General features: G+C 44.1%; 6 protein-coding genes across 6 annotated transcripts; 3 read left to right on the top strand and 3 right to left on the bottom strand.

Annotated features, from left to right (window-relative positions):
- Positions 1-3,163: 3,163 nt before the first annotated feature.
- Positions 3,164-5,827, top strand: LOC132257204 (pro-resilin-like). Its single transcript, XM_059754014.1, has 6 exons — positions 3,164-3,187; positions 3,762-3,819; positions 3,985-4,051; positions 4,255-4,815; positions 4,879-5,047; positions 5,147-5,827. The coding sequence occupies exons 2-6, from the start codon at positions 3,817-3,819 to the stop codon at positions 5,445-5,447; spliced, it is 1,101 nt and encodes a 366-aa protein (XP_059609997.1). The 5' UTR covers positions 3,164-3,187; positions 3,762-3,816; the 3' UTR covers positions 5,448-5,827.
- Positions 5,828-8,285: 2,458 nt separating this feature from the next.
- On the bottom strand, positions 8,286-15,213 carry LOC132257188 (high-affinity choline transporter 1). Its single transcript, XM_059753985.1, has 8 exons — positions 14,643-15,213; positions 12,211-12,514; positions 12,026-12,133; positions 10,828-11,412; positions 10,443-10,764; positions 10,176-10,218; positions 9,771-10,112; positions 8,286-9,388 (listed from the first exon to the last, which is right to left on the bottom strand). Exons 2-8 carry the CDS (start codon positions 12,374-12,376, stop codon positions 9,176-9,178), a joined length of 1,779 nt encoding a protein of 592 aa, XP_059609968.1. The 5' UTR covers positions 12,377-12,514; positions 14,643-15,213; the 3' UTR covers positions 8,286-9,175.
- A 1,826-nt stretch (positions 15,214-17,039) lies between these two features.
- LOC132257219 (kanadaptin) lies at positions 17,040-19,140 on the top strand. The gene is made up of 2 exons (XM_059754050.1): positions 17,040-17,408; positions 17,466-19,140. The coding sequence occupies exons 1-2, from the start codon at positions 17,086-17,088 to the stop codon at positions 19,138-19,140; spliced, it is 1,998 nt and encodes a 665-aa protein (XP_059610033.1). The 5' UTR covers positions 17,040-17,085.
- LOC132257220 (SET domain-containing protein SmydA-8-like) lies at positions 19,130-21,264 on the bottom strand. Its single transcript, XM_059754051.1, has 3 exons — positions 20,898-21,264; positions 19,597-20,667; positions 19,130-19,534 (listed from the first exon to the last, which is right to left on the bottom strand). Exons 1-3 carry the CDS (start codon positions 21,039-21,041, stop codon positions 19,172-19,174), a joined length of 1,578 nt encoding a protein of 525 aa, XP_059610034.1. The 5' UTR covers positions 21,042-21,264; the 3' UTR covers positions 19,130-19,171.
- An 845-nt stretch (positions 21,265-22,109) lies between these two features.
- LOC132257132 (zinc carboxypeptidase-like) lies at positions 22,110-23,673 on the top strand. Its single transcript, XM_059753907.1, has 2 exons — positions 22,110-22,769; positions 22,830-23,673. Exons 1-2 carry the CDS (start codon positions 22,160-22,162, stop codon positions 23,504-23,506), a joined length of 1,287 nt encoding a protein of 428 aa, XP_059609890.1. The 5' UTR covers positions 22,110-22,159; the 3' UTR covers positions 23,507-23,673.
- A 670-nt stretch (positions 23,674-24,343) lies between these two features.
- On the bottom strand, positions 24,344-24,870 carry LOC132257180 (peritrophin-1-like). The gene is made up of 2 exons (XM_059753973.1): positions 24,623-24,870; positions 24,344-24,553 (listed from the first exon to the last, which is right to left on the bottom strand). The coding sequence occupies exons 1-2, from the start codon at positions 24,817-24,819 to the stop codon at positions 24,430-24,432; spliced, it is 321 nt and encodes a 106-aa protein (XP_059609956.1). The 5' UTR covers positions 24,820-24,870; the 3' UTR covers positions 24,344-24,429.
- Between the last annotated feature and the right edge of the window lie 636 nt (positions 24,871-25,506).

Genomic DNA, 25,506 nt, shown 5'->3' with positions numbered 1-25,506 from the left:
GAGATTAATAGATCTTCCAACGCAATGTATCCTTGGTGCTGCAATTTCTGCACAATTGCACTTGACTCCTTTCACAATTCCAATACAGTGACTTATATGGTTGGGGAAGATAAAAAAAAATTTGTTAACTGCACGAAAAAGAGAGTGTCATGAATTATTAGTTCCACTCTTCGCTAATATTATACAATTATTACTGGCAATTACAATTTGATATATAATTCCTGAGACCATCTTATAATTGATGGATTAAAATTGTTTATGGAATCGAAAGGAGAGGAATATTTGCTCTCCGCCAGATAAGCCAAACACTGTGCCTAATTACCCTGCTTTCCTCGAAAGTACGCCAGCGCGCGACCAAACGAACACATTGACCATATCCACCCACTCTTTAAACCACCAAAAAACCGTGGAGTTTTGCGGTTTGGATGAAAAAGTGAGTGTGAAGATGAGATGCAATTAGTTTGAGTTTCGCTCGACGGCGTTTCCTACCAATAAATCAATATACCTGGGCAAAGAAGCTCACCCGTAAATCTCTTTGCATTGAAGTGTCGTCCCCCAAGCCCGCAGTCTCTGCGTCTACTCATTCGTCACACACACGAAGGTTGCACCACATTGTTGGGTAATTAGAGAATTTGCGCATTCACCTGCAAGGTGCATCTCAGGCCTCTCAAATGGGCGATTTTTCAGTCCTATATCGTTGCACCATTGTTGAAGTACACTCGAGACAAGTCGCTGATGTGCTCCTTCACAGACTCGCGGAGATGCACATGCATTAATATTGCATTACAGATGAGCAGAGAGAGTGAGAGAGAGAGACTTTGTATGCTGTTAGATGATTGATGTTCTCCTCACGGCTCTTCTCATCGTAAAGTTTTATGTATGGACGCCCTTGTCACTGTTCAGGGGAATTAGAGAGAATTGAATTTGCAAAGACCATTCAGTTGAGAGAATTATCTGACGGCTGAGTCGATGGCGACACTTGAAATTAATTTCCAGTAATTGGTACCACAAAATGCGATGCAACCATCCGCGATGCCGATGTACCTAAACAAGAGTAAACATGACTCTGAATAATCATCACTTCTTTCATAACAACATTACCTCCAGGGTCTGTTTTCTAGCGTGGTTTGAAAAGAAATTTGGTTAGCATAAGAGCCCTGACCACATGATAATGTGATGTTGGAAAGGTGATTGTTGTGATTAGCGCACAGACTCCAATACGGGCACTTTTCCTCTCACCTCAAAAACCCAAGAAAGTGGCGAAGAAGGTGTCAAAGACAGGAGGAATCCACTTGCATCGAGGTTTATGGAGGTGATAACCAGAAGAATGGATAATTCACGCAAATCGTCTTGCAATTATTTGCTAACATCTTTCCTGACACAAAATTGTGTAATGACTAAATATACACAAAACACCGATTAATTTCACTTTCTGCAGAGATGCTCGCAACATTAATTCTCTCTACATAAAACATAACGCGCGGCTCATGTTTTCATCACCCAATCTTCAGTGCGGTGCTTTTTAACAATGGGCATAAGATTGTGGTTCGGTTAGTCTAACTAAGGTGTGGACGATGGTAATAATTGCATTTATTTCACTGTCTCTTCGCGACAGAATCTATATTTCATCTCCTCTTTCACATGACCTTTCAACCCAAAATCCATCACAAATCTCGGCGAGATTCTTCTCATCATTAGCCAGCTACTGTTGTCTCTCCCTCGCGCTGGACAAACACAACATGTCGGTGGCTTTCTCTTGACAAAAGGCACAAACGCGAGGTGACAATGATTTGAACGTTAAACATGCCAAATGAAGTATTTTAAGTAATAAATATGTATTGTGTAATATTCAAAAATAGATAACACATTCTTTCATAATGCCAAGAAGCTTTGCCCTCCTCACAAAAAGCTCCGTCTGAAGCTCTTCTGTCTCTCTCTTGATTCTCTAAATTTTTTCAATAAAATGCCAATTCCACGAGGGGACACATTGCGCAATTTGATGCGCTATTTGATTGGGTAATTGTATTTTTTTCTTCTTTACCATCGCCCGGGATAAAGAAAAGAGAGGCTTTTTCTTGAGAAATGTCTTCGCCTTGAGTGCCCATCGACGCGTCTCCAGCGTCGAATGACAAATTTAATTCACCTACGTAACATCTCACAATATAATCCATTCATGTGTGATTCTGCTCTGTATTCATGGAACAGCGCCAGCGAATCTTCCCTTATCTCCTTTCGGAAATCTCCAGAGAGATTCTTGAGACAGACGCAGAAACGAACTCACGTCTCAACAGTTATACTAACAATAATAATTACAATTAATCCTATGACTCTCTCGCAAAATGTTGGTGGCATTTTTTTACTTAACAAATCACAGTCTGTGTATTTGTCAAGGAAGAATTGCATTTCAAAATTGTGGCCGCACAAGCAAAATACTGGTCTAAGATATATTGAAATACTTTCGCGAGAAACTTGCGTTCACACTATAGAATTTATATTCTGCATATGAATAGGTACTGAATATTTTTACATATAATGACAATGTCTCGCAAAAGCACATCATAAAGTTATACTAGCATTTTCATTTGGTCATTGTATGAATTCCCGTGCAAAGTGATAAAGATTCGCCTCTACCTTTATTTCACTTTTTTCTTCTCTTTTAAATGTTTTATGGGAATTTTAGCCTGTCGAAAATCACATTTTCTGTATGCATAAAGAATTGTGCAGAGATCATATTTTGCTGTGCTCTGCTGAATTTTCTGCCTCACTTGATTCACTTGAAATTCCTCACGGATTTTTCACTTATCAGACAAATGCAAATTGCTCAAAATGCGATTAATGACCCATCCAGAGGAGGCATTCTGCACGGCGGCCCAGAGATGCACCTGAGGGAGAACGGCAAGAGCTCTGAGCTGAAGACGCGAAAGACGGTGAGAAGAGCGCTGAATTCATTCCCACCTCCTTGGCTTGTTGGGTGAGCGAGAGAGGTGAGGATTTTGGATGGGGAGATGCGTGGAAAGCCAAGTTCGCTGAAGATCTCTTTTGGCCCCCGGTGAGCCTCTGCCTATATAAAGTGACGAATTTCAGCTGAATGGTATTCAGTTGATTGTCGAACACGGTGGTAGCAAACAGTTCCTCTTGCCTGTAGTTCCCTCGATCAGTGTGACCCACGCAGGAACTACTCTAAACGGTTAGTGAGTGCCAGAGTTTCTCTCATCTCAATGTGCCTGTGGATTACTCGACTGTGTCTTCTTCTCTGCTCTTTACGGATGGACTTATGCAACCGACTCACTCAATAATTGCAACCTGCCCTTCCGGATGACCTTTCGAGGCGCGCGCATCCCAAAAGAGCCGCCAATATACCTCTGAGCGTGTGAAAGTTTCCCATTCTTGGCATCTTCCAATGTGGATATATATATTTTCGACGATGCGGCAGAGAAAAACTGTGACATTGTGAAGGAGAAGAAAGTCGTCTCTCGTTTTGTGCAATAATCGCGTGCCACGGATCAGTAATTGATTTTGCCATTAAGATTGATTGCAGAGACAGAATAGCTTCTTCGCCATGTGATCTCGTCCACTTTCCCTTTTTTTCGCGATTCTTTTTGTCACCTGTGATCAGCAGCTCCACTTCTAATTAACTATGCTGCAATATTGCATGAGGAGAATTGCACAAGAGTTCCCCGCAGACAATAGAAGATTCCGATTTTTGTCTTCCTCGAGACTTTCTTTCCACCTCACAACGTTTCTCTCTATTTCTCTTGCAGAAAGCACCAATTTGTTGCACTTTGTCGCATTGAGAGCCACACAAGAGGCGTGAAAATGGTAAGACGCTCTAATCCAAGAAGTCAATTTGCATAGAGATGGGAAGGTCATGGACTCTTTCCCACAATCTTTCAAGAATATTGACGAAATGTCCATTCTTCCCGGTCTCACCTTCCCACACACTGCATTGAGACATTAATTAAGCGATCTCATTCACTTTTGCAGCAATTCGCTGTGGTGCTGTGCTGCCTGATGGGCACCGCTTTTGCTGGCGAGTTGGTAAAGCGTGAAGGTAAGAGGAAGGGGCTGCCCCTAATTCAAACAGTCCATCTATGCGAGATAGTCCGAGATAAGAGCCAAGCGTTCATGACTCGAATACCGGATGGCGAGTTGATCTTGATGTTCTGGCTCGTTTGCAATTGGTCATTTGGACTCTATGCTAATCACTTTCATGACGCACTGACTTGAGACATTACCATTTCACTTACCTTTCAGCCCCACTCCCATCAAGCTACTTGCCACCCTCTTCTGGCCACCACGGCGGAGGACACTCTGGCGGATATTCTGGCGGACATTCTGGCGGACATTCCGGTGGATTCGGTGGTGGATTTGGTGGAAGCGCTCCTTCGGGATCCTATGGAGCCCCCGCTCCTCCATCAAGCTCTTATGGGCCACCATCCCAGTCGTATGGCCCACCTCCGTCCCGTCCTTCACCCAGTTACGGACCCCCACCATCTGTCCCAGCTCCAAGCTACGGACCTCCGCCTTCCAGGCCATCTCCTAGCTACGGACCTCCTCCATCTCGTCCCTCTCCCAGCTATGGACCCCCACCGTCCAGGCCTAGCTCTAGCTACGGACCCCCACCATCCAGGCCATCCTCCAGCTATGGTCCTCCACCATCCCGTCCTTCATCCAGCTACGGACCCCCTCCGTCTAGGCCCTCATCCAGCTATGGCCCACCCCCATCCAGGCCCTCTTCCAGTTACGGACCTCCCGCCACTTCCTACGGCGTCCCAGCCGCTCCCTCCTCATCTTACGGAGCCCCTAGCTTCGGCGGTTCTCATGGCTCTTCCCACGGATCCTCTAGCAGCTTCGGCGGTGGATTCAGCTCCTTCGGAGGATCATCCCACGGTGGCAGCTTCGGTGGCTCTTCTCACGGCAGCTTCGGTGGATCTTCCCATGGTGTCTCCTCTTCGTACGGCGCTCCTGCTCCTCCATCCTCGTCTTACGGACCACCATCCTCCAGCTATGGCGCTCCCGCTCCTCCATCGTCCTCGTACGGAGCTCCCAGCTTCGGTGGATCTCACGGAGGCTCTCACGGAGGCTCGCACGGTGGTTCCCATGGTGGTTCCCATGGCGGATCCTTCGGTGGCAGCAGTTTCGGCCATAGCGCTCCATCCTCGTCTTATGGAGCTCCCGCCCCACCATCGTCCAGCTATGGAGCCCCCGCCCCACCATCCTCAAGCTACGGAGCTCCACCATCCTCTAGCTACGGCGCCCCATCCGGCGGATACTCTGGCGGCGGCGGCGGACATTCTTCTCACGGATCTTCCCACGGCAGCAGCTTCGGCGGTGGCTTCGGAGGTGGATTCGGCGGTGGACACTCAGGCGGATACTCCGGAGGACACAGCTCTGTGCCTGAGACCATTCCCCAGAGCTACTCCTCCAACGGTGGCTACAGCTACTAGAGCATCTCGCGAGTTTGTCCTGGCGCTCCTCGTGGTGCTGATAACCACGAGGCCAGGCTCAAAGCCTACCAAACCCCAGATTGCAATCTGAAATGTGCCTGAACTTCATTCCCATGCCCATGTCTATGTTTCTAGTGTAAATTATTTAATTTTTCTTGTTTTCTCGTGTGTATTATTAATTGTATAGCCAAATAAGTGTCTATCCCATTCTCCTACTCTCATTCTGTCTCCGTCACAAATATATATATACAATTTCACATTGCAACGCAGAACGGCTCAGAGACACAAGGTAAAAACCCTAAAAGCTCGAAATACTCAACCGAAATACTTGTGTTTTTGTACAACTTGGAAGGTCTTTTGTAATAAAATTCTCAAGATGTTTCTACCCAAGAAATAAATGAAAAGCGAAAGTGTTTTTTTTTTCAAACATGATTATGTCCTGTGTTTTCTTTATTTCTCAATATTTTTTACTCTTTTAGGACTATATTTTTTTGTCAACAACAATAACTATTTTTCTTTGCTTCACTCTCATAATCTTCACAATCTTCTCTTTGGTTCCCTTTTTGCCATCAAATTCTTTCTCATTCCATTGATTGATCTGGGGGAGATATCAATTATTATCTTTATGTATAAATTTATACATTTATTACATTTAGACTTTCAATATACTCTTGTCAGTTAAATTGCCTATATAGTTCATCTAAATAATCTCTTATTTATCATCTTTAGAGAGCCACAAATGCTCATGATATGTACGTGATTACAGTGGTTACTTTGGGAGAGAATCTCTCTTTTATATACTTGCTGTTGGGTGAAAACTTTGGGCATCTCACAACAAAGCCAAGTATTTGGTTTCTCATCAGTTGAGAGGTGATCTTCTGTCGATCTCCAAGTGATCTTCATGCGATCTTCGAGTGTATTTTTCTTCAAACTGCTTCGAGGTGACAGAGGAGAAAAAAAAGCAGTAGAAAACTTTCCCCAATATTCCACTCTTTTTGGGAGTGTGATCTTCGGTATTTGTAGAGTTCCGGTGGTTCGCAGCGGGCGAAGCGACCCTCTGAGAGGTCAGGCTTTCCAACCACGAAGGAAAGCAAATAATTGACAATCAATTAGACGGATTTTTGCCTCTAATTTATTGCTATTTTTTCCCAGATTCATCAATTGAACAATCACTTTTTTTCTCTCTCTCTCTCAGACACCTCAACAACCTGTCTGAGGATCGCATAAACCTTGTGCAAGAGATGCTTAAAATTCATACTTTATCTTTTCCCTTTAGCATGTATGATGCCACGCCATGTGATGATAAATTAAATAAATTGACTATGTTGAAAATCGCAACTTGACCTCAAGCGCAGAGCAGAAAAAAAACAGCCCAAGAAGATGGGCTTCAATGTTTGGACATTTTTATCACCGCGCGACTCGCAGCCATAAAAATTGTCCGATTATAAAACATATTTATTAATGATTATGCTGGAATGTATTGAATGTTTTTCACGCCGCGGTGAAAACAGCCGAAAAAACTCACTCTGCAGGTATGCAAGAATAAAGTACCTGCATATCTTTGGCATCTTCTCAAGTCAGTCTACCTTCCGTGCCATGTGAAATTGTCTTTCTTTTTTTCCCCATTCAATCATTGTAGGGAAACAGAGAGAGAAAAAAACGACAGCACGGAGTGCTTGAGTGCGTGAGAAAATGTTACGTAACACTCTTCGCGATCGCGAAGAAAGTGATCACCGCAGAAGATTCACGGTCAACTTTCTTCCGCGACTGACACAGTGTCGGCGGATTTGCCTTCCGGACAATGACTGAGAAATTGTATGCAAATGATATTTAAATCTCATCGCGATGATCATGCTGAGTTCAAGTGGGGAAAATTGGAAACAACGGATTTATCTTGTTTTTTGATGAAAAATTGTCCTCACTCTCACTTTCTGTGCAACACTGGGAAAAATGAGATGGTGAAATTCACTCATCGCCGAAACAACGCCTAATGCTGTAATTGTGATTTACGGTGTAGCACAAAATGACTCTCAAGTGCTCTCTAATGGGCTCATCACGAGATATTTGATAAGCTCACGAAGTTTACATTTGAGCCAACCCAGGAAAGAGGCATTATTATGATCTGTTACACTTTCCATCCATTAATGTGTCACTGCGCGCCTCTTTTCCCCCCAAAATCCACTGTTTGACATCCACTCCAACCTTCTTGCATAATTGATTAAAATTATTTTCGTGTGGGAATTGATTGATTCTCTCAACTGTGAGTTAACTGCTGGCCTCATCGGTGGTTGACACAATTTCTCTGTTCATAGTTGAGGTGTGAATTATTGAGGAGATGCCTAAAATTGACCCAAGAGAAGAGGGAAGGGGGAGTATATTCACATTTTCATGGGGTTACACACACTCAGATTATTTACACCGAGATGGTTTTTTTTTTCTTTTGGGTTCATCTTTAGACTTGAAACTTTACACGATATTTAGCCCAGGTAGAATTAATAATAATAATGTCAGCAGCGCTCTTAAATGCTGTCTTCCACCTGTTCTGTGTTTTCACTTTCATTACAGTTACAACTGTTTGTATATAGTAAAATTGTCTTAATGGCTATAAACACTAAATATATGTACGTGATATGTATTCTGATTTCTTTACCTACTCCGCCCACATCTTCGTGTTGCTCTTTCTCTGGAAGGACACCATATTGATATGTATTTCTTCACCCTCAAGTACATCTTTAAATATATATGTATATATTGTAATATATCTCTCAGTTCTATTAAGCGTTATACATTTATCTTATTATATTCACCGCATGTCCTAAAATGTGACTCCTTTTTCTCTTTCTCTCTATGAAACAGTCGATGTTTTTTTTTTTAATTTTATATACTTTTCTTTGGTAGATTAGCTGTATCATTTCAATTATATTCATCCCATTTCTCACCTTTCCCATCCTCAAACTCTTGCCTCAATTCATGTTCCTCTCTAAATACAGAAAAAAAACAACAACTCATTATAGTGATTAAATAAATCTCCTCAACAATCTACTTGCAGCTTATCTCTTGCATTTTTCTCATAGCACCCAATCCGGAAAACTCAATCATTATAAATCTCTCTTTATGCAATTTGCCGCCTAACAATGATATTTTCCACTCCTTTTTCCACACTTCTGAAAATATATTTCATCTCTCTGACCCATCTTCCCAACTCCCATAGTTAATTAATAGCACAGCTAAATCTAAGAAAAATTTTCTTTAGGCATTTAAAGAGTAATTGAACTAATTACTTTGTGCTTTATCCACTTTGTTTCATAACAATAAATTGTACAACAATGCAAACGTCTTTCTTTTATAGACAAAATAAACAGTTTTTCTTTTTCCTTTGCAAATTTGCTAAATATTAATACTTTTTCATTTTCATTAGGTAGATATATTGATATGTTTTCATTTTTTCTTCAAATAGATTCTATAATAGGTAATTTATGTTCAACACAATTTAATACGCATCTTCGTGTTCTCTGCATTATCCAATTTCTAAACAACTAACAGCATGTTTTGCCTGCATTTCATTTGTTGTTTTCAATAAATATAGTTTTTGCTTATTGTATAACGTTCATTAGACTTTACAGTGATATGTTTTGGTTTCATTCATTTCATTTTCTGGTTAAGTTTATACTGAGATTACCTCAAAAACACCTTCAGAGCTCCTCAATGGTCGCGACTTACTGTGGATATTAGAAGGCAGTGTTGGCTTGTCCTGCCCGCGGCACGGGAACTTCCATGCCAGTCTGACCACCGCCGCCCGCCGCCCGGATTCTCTCCACCTCCGCAATGGGCAAATCGTCGTCAGGCTCCATGGCGGGATTCACGCGTCCGTTCATCTCATCCTTACCCACCATCGTGGCAGCTCCGTACATCCTGCCCATGGCACTGGCCATCACGGAGAGCTGCGAGGGGGAAATTAATATTTTCCGTCACTTGCAGGAATGTAATTTATACATTTCATGTCAACAAACGTTGAACATTTCTCTATAAATTCATATATATTAAAGTTCTATCGAAAAACCACTTTGAATGTAACAAGAATAACAAGTGAAACTAATTATTTTTCATGGAAATGACTGTTATTATTCCTATTGAAAGCCGATGAATGCCAACAAACCAATTAGGCCAACATTCACAATCTTCTAAATGAGAAAATTGTGTATATTGTGCAATTATAAATAATGAAAAAGGCAAACAGAATTATTTACTCAAAAGGACTCTAATAATAAATTAATTTGTGAATGGTTTTGTCTATTCAGAAGTTACTAAAATATGCTTTTCTACCTGTTCTCCAGCTTCCGAAGGTTCTCCCACTCGCTGGACGTCCTCAGGAATGTTCACGACACACCTGAAATAGTCATACTTGGGCGCCAAGCGACCCGTCTCGAAGACCCACTTGCTGTACCAGGAAACGCCCACGAGGGTGAACAAACTGAAGATCATGGCCATCGTGCGGAAGGGGAAGAGCTGGCGATCCTCAACTGGATCATAGCCGGGATAGTGAATGGCGGCTGGGAGGCCGAGTAGAGGTTCTCCGCCAGACAATCTGACCAGGAAGGCCACGATGTAGGCGAAGAAACTGCCGTAAGTGTTGCAGAAGGGCTTGAAATGAACCACCATGAGGAGCTGCAAAGACGACGATTGAATTTATAATGACAATATGCAGGAGTGGAAAATTGTGATTTTCACCTGAGGAAATAGGATGCAATAGACGAGATCTGAACACATTGACCTGCGGAAGAGATTGAAGGTGCGCGTGTTACATAAGAAGGAACAGAAGGTAGTCGCAAATATTGATTCACTGGTAACTCGCAATGATCTCAAACATGTTTGATAATTCCAAGTTAAACATCGTGACAACGCGAGGAGCATCGTCACCTTGTTTGGCCACAAATGTACTTTCTAATCTTCACGCATACACAATCACTGGTCAATATTTGGCATGCGGAGACTCACCATAAACCATAGATTGAGGGTATTGTCAAAGCCATCACAGTCGCTAGAACGCCAACCACACAAATTGAGATTCGCATCACCCAGATGATCTCCATTTCTGAAGCCCTCTGTCTGAATATGAGCCTGTACACGTTCCGGGCGAACATCGAGGCGGCGGACAGGACTGAGGAGTCCGCTGAGGACATCACAGCGGCGGAGACGGCGCCCAGGCCGAAGAAGGAGACGAAATCGGGGGTCAAGTACTGCAGGACCATCGGCAGAATCATGCTGGTCTCGTCTGTTGTCAGCGGATAGGGCCCAGTGTAGCCCGTCTCGTTCCATTCTGTGCCCCAAGATTGTGCATTAATCTATTAAGTAATTGAGATTCTCTAGCTGGAAGTCTTACTTGTGGCTTTGGCGATAGCTCCAATTAAAACCGGTGGGATTGCCATGAGGATACAGCCGAAGGCCGCCACGTAGGACAGAATCTGAGCCCTCCCAGCCGTCTTGCTGGACAACACACGTTGGAAGTACACCTGCCACGGGATCCCGCCGAAGATGAGCAGCAGCCCGTAGTCTATGTAGTACCAGTGCTCCTTCGGGTCCACAGATCCCACCCAATCCACCTCCATAGACGACAAACTGGCCACGTGGTCGTTGGCCCAGGCGAAGGGGATGCACATCCAGAGGCCGACGAAGATGCAGAACAGCTGAATCACGTCTGTGTACGCCACTGAGTACAGCCCGCCGAACAGGGTGTAGAAGACCGCGATGCAGGCAGACAGGATCACGGATGTGCGGTGATCCATGTCGATGATGACGGACAGAGTGGCGCCCAAGGCGGCCAGGATGCCCGCTGCCCAGAAGACTTCACCACAGAGCGCCGGCAGGAAGAGCAAACCTCCCATGCGCTCCCCGAAGCTGTCCTGCAGCGGATCCAGCATGGTGATGTAGCCCTGCTTCCGCATGGGATTGGCGAAGAAAATGCCGCCTAGACGAGACACAAAGGTGAGATTTTAGAGACGCACGTCATATCCTCAAAGGACAAACTTGTGGCTTCTCCCAAAGGTGTCAAATTTCAGACAATACATTGCCGACCTTTCGCCGTAATTCAATTTAATCCCAACCTGTTCAAAAATGCACTGAGAAATTCGTGGTTTAAATATTGAGGGATGAAAATTCTTTAAATTTTAATACTCGGGAAGAGAAAAGCTATTTGATTCTGTCAGTTGTGTAATTTATATGCAAACTTTGCACGTAAATTCTCTGCATATTGAAGACAACGAACTCTTAAGTGCTTTTAGCTTTGTATTGAAAGAAAAGTTTCAAACTTCTTTCAAACTGCACCAACTGATCCATTACGAAAGTCCTTCTTTTTCACCAAATGTTTGACAACTTAATTAATGAAGGGCAAAGAATTGAGCACGAAGATTATGAGTTGTGCAAAAAATGTTGAGTCAAAGTGAAGCTTTACGATGTTGTAAGAGTTGCGCATAAAATGAAAGAAAAGCCATAAATCGACGGGAGATTGAGAGCGGGTGGTGTGTGGGTTGGGGAGTTTTAAAAAGGGATTTTTGCAATTTCCTGCGAGCTTTTCAACTCACCAAACACGAGACTCAAAGCATATCCGAAGGGTGCCTGGCACCAAACGAGTCCCGATGTGTAGATGGCTTCTGCCGTGCCATTGATGTATCCTCCGCCGACCCAGGTTGCTGCACAGATGCGGAGTGAGAGGGTGAGATTGAATTGCGCCAGGGGCGGAAAGATTAGGAGGAAAAAGAAATCTTACCTGTCATGGTGAAGATGCCCACGAAGAGACCAATGGATCTGCCCGCGAGCATGACTTCCTCCTCTGAGTCATTGCCCTCCTCCTTCTTGCGTCCCGCCCAAATGCCCACTCCCAGGATCAGGAGGTAGAACAGCACAATGCTCACGACGCCCGCGATATTAATCATCGTGGCCTCGCTTGACACCTGAGCGTGTGAATCTCACGGAAAACGGCTCGCAGTTCTGCTGTGACGCCAAACGAAAGATTTTCTAGCGAATTTCCACTCGGTCGAGATGTTTTATTGTTTCAATTTATGTCACACGGCCTGAAAAAAGTCCACCAGCAATTTCACAACTCAGAGAATGCCGAAAAAAGCTGCCCAAATGGCTGACAAAATGGGTTTGGACAATTTTACTCTAGCTATATACATATTTTTTCCAGAGCGCTGCGCGAAAATTGAATTTGAAAACCACTTGAAACAGGACATAAAAATTGAATTTATACAAGAGACACTCAACAGAGTCTGAAAATTTGCGTGCCATCAACAAATGGAGATATTTTTTTCTCCTCAGCGTCGCTTTGTTGCGAGTCGTGATTAATTTTCAGGTTTTTCCTCGAATGACTCACTCTGACGACATTTTCATTCATTTTCTTGGATATATAAATAAATCCCCGTCAAATCAATTCGATTAGGACTTTATGGATTAAAATAGTTTGTTCTCTGTTGACCTTCTCTCGATGGGGGAGAAAAAAAATCAACAGAGTGACAGAGAATAAAGTCTCGTTTCCCCAGAAAGGGCGGCCTAAAATATGACTGTCGGTAGGAAAATCGAGGCCCAAAATAATGAGGATCAGTTGGGGTTCTTCGCCCACACAAATCTTAATTATACTGAACCTCATTCTTCCATTTGAAGCCTTCTCACAAACGCACAAAGTTTCACCCTGCCCGAAATTGTGGTGGAATTACCAAGAGAATCCAACTATTGATCAATTTTTGATTGCTTATTTATAGAAAATTTACCTTGCCATTCACTTGTTATTCCAATTGGCTTGATAAATTATGCACAGCGCGGGTGGCAGCTGTGAATATTGAGCCACAACAGAATCCAAGGGAAATCGATGGCATTAAGGGCGCCCTTGGCAGGGGCATTAACTGCCCATCTAGACACACGAGGAAGCCTCATCACGTTTTCCAATTATCCTTCCAGGACACACAGCGTGACGACAAAGGCACGGATAATTAGAGATTCACTCTTCATTACCGCCAAAACGCTCTCTCAAAATTGTACAATATTCGAAAATCACCCGCGATGTGATTTATCCTTTCACAAAGAGTATCCGCGTAATTGTGCATTATTTGTTCACCATTGACCCATTTTCTGCTGCTATTTAATCTCTTTTTCCGTCCGCGAATTGATAGCAAAATGACTGTAAATCCATTAGCGTTTGAGATATGTCCTTTCAGTATAGAGACCCCTTTTAGTCCTCATCAATATTTTCGCTGCGCGTGTTGAATTTCACTTTGTGCTACATTTTTATAAAGGAAAAGGATACTGAGCATGTACATAGATTAAAAATTAAAATATATAAAGCAAATTTAGCCATTTAAATTGAATTTTATCCTGATAATTTTCTAATACAACCCGGGATTAGGCGAATAGAGAGCGTTCGTAGGACATTCTTTTGGAAAACCTAAACCTGATGGGATCTTTGTATTTCCCACAAAACATTCTGTTTGCTGATGGCATGAGCATTACAATACGCAACATTCCTAATATGTAATCTAATTCTGAAACTTGAACATCCTTTTGATATAGCAAACCTAACAAAGCGTCACGCTCAAAAGCAATTCATTATAAGCGACAAAGCTTCGCAATTTCTTATCCTCTCCAAATATCTTTTGTAGTTTTCTTCTTTTACACTCAATTTTCTCCTGCTGCTTGTGAATTCACGAAGATATATCGTAAAATGTGCAAATGAAACCGAATATTTGATCAAATGTCTCGAATATCTGCAGCCACGCCGTAACGTCGTTATCGTCCTCAAGAGAGCCTTACGTAAAGGGAAGCATAGATCGATCAGTTGCCTTCGCTCCACTTTTTTCCATTGAGGCTCACACAGAAATCTCCTTGGGAAAGACCCTAAAATCCCTCCCACACTAGCGAAAAGGAGCCATTGCAGGCGCGAGGGAGGGAAAATCGATAGAACGACGTCAAGGTACATCGTGCGTCCTTTCGTGGAGGCGTAATTAAAATTCCTCCGAATGCATGAACTTCTTGGATATCGTTCTGAACGTCTTTACAGAACAAAGTGTGTACATTGTATTCTCTGTCAACGCTTTCACTCCTTCCTGTCGCACAGAATTTCTTGGGCAATCGCGCTCTGTAATTACGTAACGCGGCACCGAGAAGAGGAAAACTGTCCAAACTCACGAAACTTGATGGTGAACTTACCGTGAATTTGCACTTGAAAGCCAAAACAAGGATAATTCGAAGGAATCTCAGGGAGATTTTCTTATTAGCACATCACAGATAAATTCAACAACACTTTTTCACACCCTCTCTTGAGACTCAAGGGTCAATTCTCTGCATTTCACTCACTCAATTCCCTTGTCAATCTCGCACTCACTGCGCCTTTAGAGTCCTCACTTTTTCTTTCAAACGGGGGTTTTCTGTGGCTCAAGAGTCCGTATTCTTTTGGTGGCTTTTGTACAGAGAGTGTCCACACTTCAGTGGATGGCAATTGGAGGATGACGGGGATTCACGGTGAAACAGTTATCGCCCCAACGCAGAGACGTCTTTTGAGACGGACTGTTCCTCGTTCTGAAGGCCCGTAACCCGCACATGTGCCCTTCCCTGCAGCCACACCAGATGATCCCACACGCACCTCAAGGCATGGGACGCGGGGCTGCGAGCTCCCGAAGAAAATGGCGCTCCCAATCGATTGGCGGGACCCACGAAGGCTGCCGACGGTCTCCTGGCTGTACAGCTGAGGCTCTCGCAAAAGCTCATCCGCACCTGGACGCGGCAAAGGCGATACTGAGAGGCACCCCGACGTGCTTCACCCTCCACGAGTCGCGATCGATCGTCCTCGGTGACGTCAAGGCGACGCGATTGGCGGCGTCGGAGCTTTTCCAACCCCTCCACGTCACGCTCACGCGCGCGCCAGCGCGAAGGCGTCCCGCGAGGGGAGCAGGAGAGGGCCCGAGTGCGTGTCTCACATGCTTAGGAGACAACTCGTGGCCAATTGTGCAATTTTTGGCTACACTTTCCCATGTTTCCCAGTCCATCGTCTCGCCGGAAACCCCCTGCGAGATTTTCCTCTCACCATCTTTAAGGATGAACTCGGAGAGAGTCCTTGAAATCCTCCAGAAAGACGTCAGCCAACGTGAGAGGCTTTAGAATTGTGAAAAGGCCAGATTTGCTAATTAAATATGAATAAAGAGCGCGTTTGAATAAATAACGTAATTCAGAGGTCGTTATACCGTCGAAATGACTGCCTTGAAATTCAAACATGAATCATGGATATTATTTAACATTAACTTTAATTGCTCCTGAGAAGGGTTAACTGAAAAGAGAAGACGGAAAGAGTATGGAAAACACTCTATTTTCAATTAAAATTCATGCGAGTAAGTGAAAATAGGCGGAGCATTGGAATGGGTGGGGCTTGAAAGATATTCTTTATTGTCTAAATAGAATTACTGGAAAAGGAATTTATAGGAGAACTGTAAAGAATTTTTGAAAAGAAATAAACTATCTACCAAATACTTTTTTATTTAATAAATAACCATTATATATTGGGTGTGAAACGGCAAACAGCCTCAGAAATCAAATTGTACATCACGCTCGTGCTCATTGAGATCAAATCTGCATGAATCTCATACAAATTGCAGCCAATTTCTTCCGTCTCTCGCCTTCCTCTCCGCTTTGACCTCACTTTCCGCCCACTTATAACTCCCCTTTCGCATTAGGAGACCTTCAATGAAAGTTTAGCGTGGAGGATTTTCACGTGGGCGTCAATCGATGGTAATTTTTGCGCGTACACTTCTACTCCATTGAACCCGGTTCTTCTGACCGAGTGCCTCTCCACACGAGATCTCCTCATCCTCCACAGCCCCACAGTGATTGACAGGTGGCAAGGGTTCGGGACTCGTGAGGATGTCACTTAAAATGACTGATTAGTATCGCAATTGACATCGACACGTGGAAAAATAGCCTATTTCCACCACGCCCTCGGCCGAGCTATGATTTATTCACAAAGCGCCGCTCTTGAGGGATTCAGGGTCAGGATTCAGCGATAAATGGAACCTTCCTGGAAATATGTCGACCACAAATCGACAGCATGTGTCTCAGTTAAGACAAAACGGACGCATTTTTCAACCTGTGATTAATTCACTTTCAGATTTAGATTTTCAGAAAAGTAATTGCTTTTGTGCTTCAATTGTGACTCTGGAGCAATTTTACTGAGTTTCTCGTGCTTCTGTAGTCAAAAGCTTGTTGAAAGTGTGAATATTTAAGTATCTAATGGATGAAGCAAGAGCTGGAAACCTCTGCGAAGAGTCAAAAAGACATGAAAATGAAAGATTTCCTCTTTCATTCGCTTTAATAATTTGATAATAATTTGATTTTTCTTCCATTTGGGCAAGTGTTTAAGTTTAAATAGAGAAGAATCATTGGTACATTCATATCTATTTATTCATGGCTTTTTAACAGTGATTTAAAAATACCGCTTTGGCGAAGAACACCCAATGTATGTGTCTCCGCTAAGAGCGCTGAAGAGAGAATTGGGTGGATTTCGCTCTCTCTCTCTCTCTCTCATTGTTTACGTTTTGGTTGTCAGAAAACGTACTGTTTTGCGTGCGGAATTGTGAAAACTTTGTTAGTTCTGTGTTTAGGTATGGAAGAAGGATTCAAAATTCCCTCCCTGGACATCAAACGTCCTCCAAAACCTGTTCAGCAGAGGACAAAAGATGACGAAGACAGCACAGCAGGGCAATCTTCCGGTCAGGAGAAATCTGACGCTCCTCCGGTTGCCGTGGAGTGTCCTTATATTGAGCCCAAGTGGTCAGGAAGACCGTCGGATGACTCTGTGTACAGCTTCGAGGTCCTCAAGACAGGCATGATCATTGAAGTGGTGGAAAATCTGGAGAAGAAGCCTTATTGGGTCTTCGGAAGGCTTCCTCAGTGTGACATCCCAATGGCTCATCCCACAATTTCCCGGTGAGTCCCTTCAAAATTCTCTGGCAAACACAAATACTCACTTTATCATTTCTCTAGGTTCCACGCTGTGCTTCAGTACCGTCCGGACGATGAAAATGCATCTGAAGAGCCAGAAGAAGAGGATTCTGGCCAGAAGAAGAAGAAAGTTGAGCCAGGATGGTATCTTTATGACCTCTCCAGCACTCATGGGACCTTTGTGAACAAACAGAGAGTCCCTCCGAAGACCTACATCCGCATCCGAGTGGGGCATATTGTGAAAATGGGCGGCAGCACTCGACAGTTCATTCTCCAGGGACCCGTGGCTGATGAGGAGGCAGAATCTGAGCTGTCCATCACCGAGATGAAAGAGTTGAAGAAGCAACAGGCTCTCGAGATGCTGCAGAAACAGGAGCAAGAGCGCCTTGAGCAGGAGAAGCGCGAGAAGGCGCGCGAAGAAGAGGGAATTAGTTGGGGAATGATGGATGACGCTGAAGAGGAGGAAGTGGATCTCTCAGTGAATCCCTTTGCGTCCACCAACAACGAGCAACTCTTCCTGGACGATCCTAAGAAGACGCTGAGAGGTTTCTTTGAGCGCGAAGGCCTCGAGTTGGAGTACAAATGTGAGGAAATGTCGCAGGGAACGTTTGTTTGCCGCGTGGAGTTGCCTGTTGATGATGCCCAGGGGCGGCCAATTGTCGCTGAAGTGTGCCACAAGGGGAAGAAGAAGGAGAGTGTGATCCAGTGCGCTCTGGAGGCTTGTCGAATCCTGGACAGACAAGGCGTTCTGCGTCAGGCAAATCAGGAACCGCGCAGAAGAAGAGTTCCCAAGTCAGATTCTGACGATGATGATGACTTCCTGGACAGAACTGGGGATGTGGAGAGGAGAAGACAGAGGAAAACAGCATCACAAGAAACCTCTGCACTTAGTTATGAGGATTTGCTGGGACAACAGCAGAAGATTCAGTCGGAAATTGAGGAGATTGATCGGAAGATTGAGACATTCAAGCAATCCGAGAAGGCGATCAAGAGTTCAAATGAAGCTGATGATCTTGATGATTTCATGACAAACCTGAAGAATCAGAAGATCATTGATAAGATGGAGATAAGGAAGCTCAGAGTTGAGCAACAGAGGTTGAAGAATGAGTTGATGAAAGTTGAGAAACTCGCTAAAATTGCGGCTCCTCATCTTCCGTCAATTAAATCTTTGGCCACAACTTCAGAAGCTGCTGAGAAGAAGAAACCGGCTCTTCCTCTGTTTGGGAAAAGGACAAAACTGAAGAAGGACTTTGGTGTGAAGCGAGAGGAAAAGAGAATTCCAATTGAAACTCCGTCTGGTGAGGAAGTTGAGGAAGAAGTGGAGGAGAAGGAAGAACCTGGAGAGAAGAAGGAAGAAGAGCAGAAGCGTATTTTAGGTCCCACCATTGATCCAGACATCCTTCGCAGGATTTCCCATCAAACCTCCGCTGAGCCTGATGAAGTGAAGATGACAGAAGACACAGAAGAGCCCCAGAAGAGGAAACTCTCCACTTCAACTGACCAGGAAGGCCGGGAAGCAGCTGAGGAGGACAAATCAGAGTCAACATCCTCGAAAAAGCGCAAAACCAGAGTGAGGAATCGTGAAAAACACCGCGAGAACATCGATATGCCGGATGAAGATGTGGAGAAAGACTCTGAAAAGTTCTCCGGATGGCTTCCTCCGGAGAACCAGCGAGGCGACGGCATGACTGAGCTGAACCAGAAGCTGGGCTACTGAACATGTTTCTATTTTGAACACAAAATACATTCTAGAACTGCATCCAGTTCGTTAGTTCCTGGACTTTCTCATTGACGTAGTCTTTCAGGGCAGGATTGGGGCTCAGGATTTTCACGCCTTCCTGCAGCAAATCCATGGCGTCGCTGAGTTTCGAGAGAGTTTGCTCGCGATTGGCGCTCTTGTTGTCGAAGTCACGCTTCGCTTGGATCGCCAGCACAGTCTGGAGATCCATGAGGAGATAACCGCGGAAGAAGCTCAGTCCGGGCTCCACTAGATTTCCCACTTCCAGCAGCTCGCGGCAGATGTCAATCTTCCGGATGAGAGCGGCATCGCTCAGCTCTGCAGGAAAGTAGCCCGGAATGTTGCCATACAGTTGACTCAGGGCGTACTTCACCTGCCAAGAAAGGTAAGATTCTGACGCTTTTTCCCAAACAATCTCTGTTGTTGAGTCCTCACCTGAAGCATATGCGTGTTGGTCCCGTGGAGAACATCCCTGTACTTGATCAGGAACGCTTCGAATTCCTTCGGCGAGTGTTGATCCAGAGCGGCGATCTCCATTTGGATCGCCTTGTTCCCCTTGATCACTTGCTGTGCAGGAATTGTGAGCTCACAAGCGGAACATTTCCACGGAGCGGCGTCTTCAAAGGGATTCATAGGGATCATCTTGCCACTGTTGCACTTTGAGCAGATGAAAGATCCCGCGAAGGTGCTCAATTCCGTTGGATCTCCGCATCTCTCGCAGAAGCAATCGAAGAACTTATTCTGGCGCAGATGTTCTCGTCGCTGCAGCGTCGCTTCCAACGTCTGACCGTAAGTGGTGAAGATGGGAGATCCTTTGGTGATGGCAACTGTGGCTATCAGGATGAAGTCAAAATCCTCACTGAAGGTGTGGGCAGTGTTGGGGACGCAACTGTGCGAAATCATCGCCGCAGTTGGATAAAGTCCTCTGATTTTGATGTTCCGATGTTGATGGCGGATTTCGAAGGTGTTCGTGTCGAGAATTGCAGCGATTTTCATGACAGTCTCCTCGTCAATGTCCACCTTCAGGATGGTCCTGATGAAGGTCAGCAAGTTGGCTTTCAGAATTCTGTAGAGAGGCGTGTCAATTCGCCTTTCCAGGTGAGACTGCAGATCCAGCATCCTCTCGAAGTCCAGTGGATCCGATTGCTTCAGCAAGCAACATCGCAGCGGAACAATGGCGCAATACGCGGCTTCCCTCTTGTTCTCATCCCCAGGAGAAGCATTAATCTGAGCTTTGAACTTCCGCGAGGCCATTAGAGAGCACTCAGCCTGGTGGACGAAGGACTGCTCGCAGGAAGCGCCACAGAGAGGCCAATTGCATTGGGAGCACTTGTAGTAGTTCTTCTGCTTGGGCTGAAGGCTCAGGAAGCGATGGCAACCGAGACACAAGACGCGAGAGTTGATTTTGGGGCCAATGACCATTGGTCTCTCCTTCAGGATCACTTCGCCTTGCTTAATGTCTCGCGTGGCGACGAGATATCTTCCCATCACTTCATCCACTTTCAGCTGAAAGACAAGGGAACATTTTTAGAGTATGTAAATCAATTTAGATTAGTGTTTCAACGCGCGCATGTTCTATTTTCACCGCACAAACAATTACACACATATATGAGAGACTTTTCCCATTAGCACAGATCTCTTCTGGCGCATTTACCCTTTTTATTTCGGGAATGAACTATGCAATGATCAAGGCAAGAGGTCAACACTTTTCCTCATTCGCGAAATCGCGAGCTCACCTCAAAGCACTTGCACATGACCTTGTGACCCTTTCGCCAGTGGATCTTCTGGTGATCTTTGCCACAGTACACGACATTCTTGCAGCCGGCGCACTTGAGGAACGCCTCGACGCCGCACACAGGACACAAGTTGATTGACGGCATCACGCCGGAAAGACAGTTATGAGCTGTGTCACCGAATGTCTTCTTCAATAACTCCTTCCGTCACATCTCATCAAGATATAGATACACTTCTTCAACACGCGACAATTTGTTCACGAGCAATTTCGCCTTCTAAATACCTCTTGTCGCTCACAAATCAGTCAGACAAATGGCAAGTCTTTGCGCGAGCACAGATGAAGATTTATTTCGAGACAGTCTCTCAATTCCCATTATCTTCGTTCGATGATCGGAAATTAATTTCCTTCGCCATCGCGTCCGAGTATATAAATATATTGCCTAATGGCAAATAATGCGCTATTCAGAATCCATTTCAGCGCGCGAGTTTGCGAACTCCTGTCACAGTGTTTACATTGTATATCTCATTCATGTCCTCGTTAATCATCCTCCCAAATACCCAGTCATTTTTTACTCCAGCTGCGGATTAATAAGTCCGCGAGGTGCTAAATCATCTCAGAGGAAATGTTATAATCTTTTCCCACCGGCTTTCCTCACTCCATATTTTCCGGTCTGATGAGAGGAATTTTCCGCTCACTTCTGGCACGAAAATATATTTCTTCGGGAGTGTGTTTATAAATTTCTCACCGCACATTATTGCCTAACAGATGACAAGGAGAACTTTAGAGAATTTTAAGAGACACTCAACACGTGTTCACGCGTGAGAAGAACAAATTTAAAAGCAGAGAATATTTATGAAGAAGATTCATAAATTTCTTGTTCGGAAAATTAATAGATTATTGCTTTTCTGACACATTTTATCTGATTTTTCGTCAAATTCACGCTAAATGAATTTTTTCAAAGTGAATTTTATTTATTACTTCTATTCTTTAGTAAGAATTTTGATACATAATTGTGCATAAGCAGATATTTTTATGCCAAAACAACAGAGAAATCAATTTCTGTCAACAATTCAGGAGCCTGTGAATGAAAGTGTAGAGAATGACGCGCATCTCTTGGGCAAACGTGCGCCGACTCGGGAATTTTCGTTTCATTTCCCACTTTCTCTGGGGCTTTTGACCACTCAGATGTGACAGGAACACTTTTGTCACCCGACAAGGTTATCCAGAACTCTGCTAGTTCGCTCAAGAGTGCCATTCTGTGTGATGCCCCCGCGAGTCCTGCTCCTGATCTTCTCCCTCATGATGTCAGTGAACGTGAATACTTGCGAGATCGCCGACAAGGCGAGATATGACAACTACCGGCTGTACCGGTTTCACATGGCCACGGAGGAGCAGGTGAAGGTGATGCAGGAGCTGGAGCAGATGAGCGACAGCTTCGTCTTCATTGGACACGCCAGGCATGTGGATCAGACGCTGACGATGATGGTGGCTGCCCACAAAGTGGCAGAAGCTGAGGATCTGTTCAAGAGATACGGCATGACCAGAACAGTGCTGATCTACAACATCCAGGAGAAGATCGACGATGAGTGGGACACTGTGCTGCCGAAGAAGACGCCTGGATATCAGCTGGATTGGCAGCATTACTTCCATCTGGACACCATCAATATGTGGCTGGATCTTCAGCTGGAGAACCACAAGGAACTTAGCTCTGTCAGTCTGGGCAGTAGTTACGAGGGCAGAGACATCAGAGGAGTGAAACTGTCGCGGAAAGCTGGAAACACTGCGGTGTTCGTGGAGGCTGGAATCCATGCCAGAGAGTGGATTTCACCAGCGACTAGCACTTATCTTCTGAATCAACTCCTCACCTCATCAGGTCAGTTGTCAATCCAACAAGATTTGTGTGCTGAAATCTGATTTTGTGGGTGTTTTTCAGATCCCAGAGTTCAACAACTCGCTGAGAACTTCGACTGGTTCTTTTTCCCAGTCGTCAATCCCGATGGTTATGTCTACACCTTCGACTACGATCGCCTCTGGAGGAAGAATCGCAAGCCTTACGGTCTCTGTCGCGGCGTGGATCTCAACAGGAACTTCAACTCCTCCTGGAATGGTCCAGGATCCAGTTCAGATCCCTGCCGATATGATTTCTGCGGTGGTGCCGTGAACAGCGAGCCTGAAGTTGCGGCAATTTCGAATTTCATCAAGAAACACGTGAAGGAGTCCCGAATCAAGACCTTCCTGAGTCTCCACTCGTATTCGCAGCTCCTCATGTTTCCCTACGGCAGCACTGAGGACAAGGTGGATAATTATGAGGATCTTAAGGCCATCGGAGAGAAGGCAATCGAAGCCTTGGCCAAGAAGCATGGCACGCAATTCAAGACTGGTAGCATAATTGAGACGATTTATCCGTCGAGTGGCGGAAGCAGCGACTGGGCTTATGAGGAAATGGGGATCAAGATCTCCTACACTTTCGAACTCAGAGGACCACCTGACAGCACGGAGATGTTCATCTTGCCCGCCAATCAAATAACGCCCGTCGGCGAGGAAACTCTCGAAGCCTTCATCACGATTATGAAGGAAGCTAAGGCGCGAGGATATTACGATGATGCTTAAATTCAGCATTAATTTATCTACTGGTGGAGAGAGATATTTTTTTTAATGGTTTGAAGAAACGAAGAAACTCTTTGAAAATGATCAAGAGTGGGAAATAAATTAATTGCTTTTCACAATAAAGTGTTCAACAAGAGGCAGAAACACTCTTTGTCGACTCATTATGCATTCATATTGCCTTTCGCTTGCATAAAGACACTTTTTGCACTTTCAACAATTCGAGAGAGAAATTAAAAGAAAGAAAAGCATTATAACTATTCTCGGGGACTTCCGCAATTATGGCAAAGTGGAGCTTTTCTTGGTACTTCACTTGTTCTCTTTTTGGCAGCATTAAAAGTTGCCTGAATTCGAGATTTCTATTAGTTTTCAGTGGTGAAATTAAAATTAATATTCAGATGCTGGTGAGTTTCATCTGTGAAAAATGAATTTGCAATAATATCGCAGCAGTGAATACATAATTGAGTGGATTTTCAAGGGTTCTCCTTGAGCATTTAGCAAGCAGTACGCGCATGCAAACCACATTTTAATTATGCACTTTCACAAGTTCCCGCCTGAATCTGTTTCACTGTTTTTCACGATGCGAATTTCCTCGAAAACTGCTCTCGAGTGTAATTAATGATATTAGTATCACTTGAGTTTCTCCGAATCACGAGACTCGATGCTTTTTCGCATAATGTTTCCATCATATCTTCTTATCAAATGCAGAAATGATGCGGCGCGCGCGCGATGAATGTGTGTTTTTTGGTGGAAAATTGCAGAAAATGAGGAAGCACAGAGCGTTACAACTTTGCAAACAATCCACACAAAATTGCAATTGCAAATTTTATTTCCATTGGCACGAGAGAAACACTTATCGTGGAATGAAGCGCTCAAGTTGAAGGTCTTTCGTCGTCGCGATGTAATTCGATTTCTTCCACTTGTTGGTCTCACTCTTCCTCGCCTTCGTCCTCCTTCTCGTCCTCCGGCAGCTGACACGGGGTGCACTTGGAGTTCCTTTCGTAGTCACACACGTTAATTGCCGGATTGAAGACCAGAGTGGCGGGACAGAACCTATGGGGAATCCAGGAGAGAGGGCGGGTGAGTAAATCACCAGGACATTCGCGTCTGTCACAGTCTCACATCCTTATGGCAGTTCCGTGGCTGCAAATGAAGAACTCATTGCAGTTCTCAGGCGCCGGCAAGAGGGTGAGACCCGATTCAACTTCATCTTCGCCAACGGATGGGCACGTGGGATCGGAGCACGTCTCCTGGGCATAGCAAATTGTGAGAGAGATTAGGGACACACTGACGAGCACTAATGCAACTCGGGGAAGCATTTTATCCACACCGGCAATTTATCATTCACCTCCCAGCACCAAGTTTCGCAAGCTCACTGATCTGCTCACGAAGCTTTTGCGCTGTTTTATAGAAAATCACAAAATGCTTCGCGCAAAACTTCCGATCAATTGTGAAGGTATTTTATATAGTTTGTGAATTAATATTGCAAAAGCCACACACAATTCCTCAATGAAGTGCATCATTTTGCATTCTATTGCGAAAGTTTGATAGATGTTGTCGAAGAAATTCAACTGGAAGAAGACTTTTGACGTGTGTTTATTAAAATATAAATTGATTATTGAAAAGCTATTCAAAGTTTCTACTGGAATGTCTGAATTATTCCTTTATTTTAACTTTAAGAAAATAGAGGAATTAAAAGCTACTGTAATATATTCTATATATGTATATTCTTTATTGAATTAATCTGATACAGATGTTTCATTCTGTTGTTTAATTCAGTGATTAAAATCAATTTTTTTTTCAACAGATTCTGTGTTACGTTATGCACTCTGTTTCAATTTGTACTACAAATTTAATTGAATATTCACTGCCATTTGTTGATTTCCTCCAATTTGTTTTCAAAGCTTCAAAGTGCCTAATTAGTCATTATGCATATAAATTGAGTGACAACATTTTTATGATAAATGAAAATCGATTTTATCATTCGGTTAAATTAACCAAACATG

This window comes from Phlebotomus argentipes, unplaced genomic scaffold, assembly GCF_947086385.1.
Source record: "Phlebotomus argentipes unplaced genomic scaffold, Phlebotomus argentipes genome assembly contig_42, whole genome shotgun sequence".
NCBI classification, from domain to species: domain Eukaryota; kingdom Metazoa; phylum Arthropoda; class Insecta; order Diptera; family Psychodidae; genus Phlebotomus; species Phlebotomus argentipes.
This window is presented reverse-complemented; position numbering and strand designations above follow the sequence as displayed.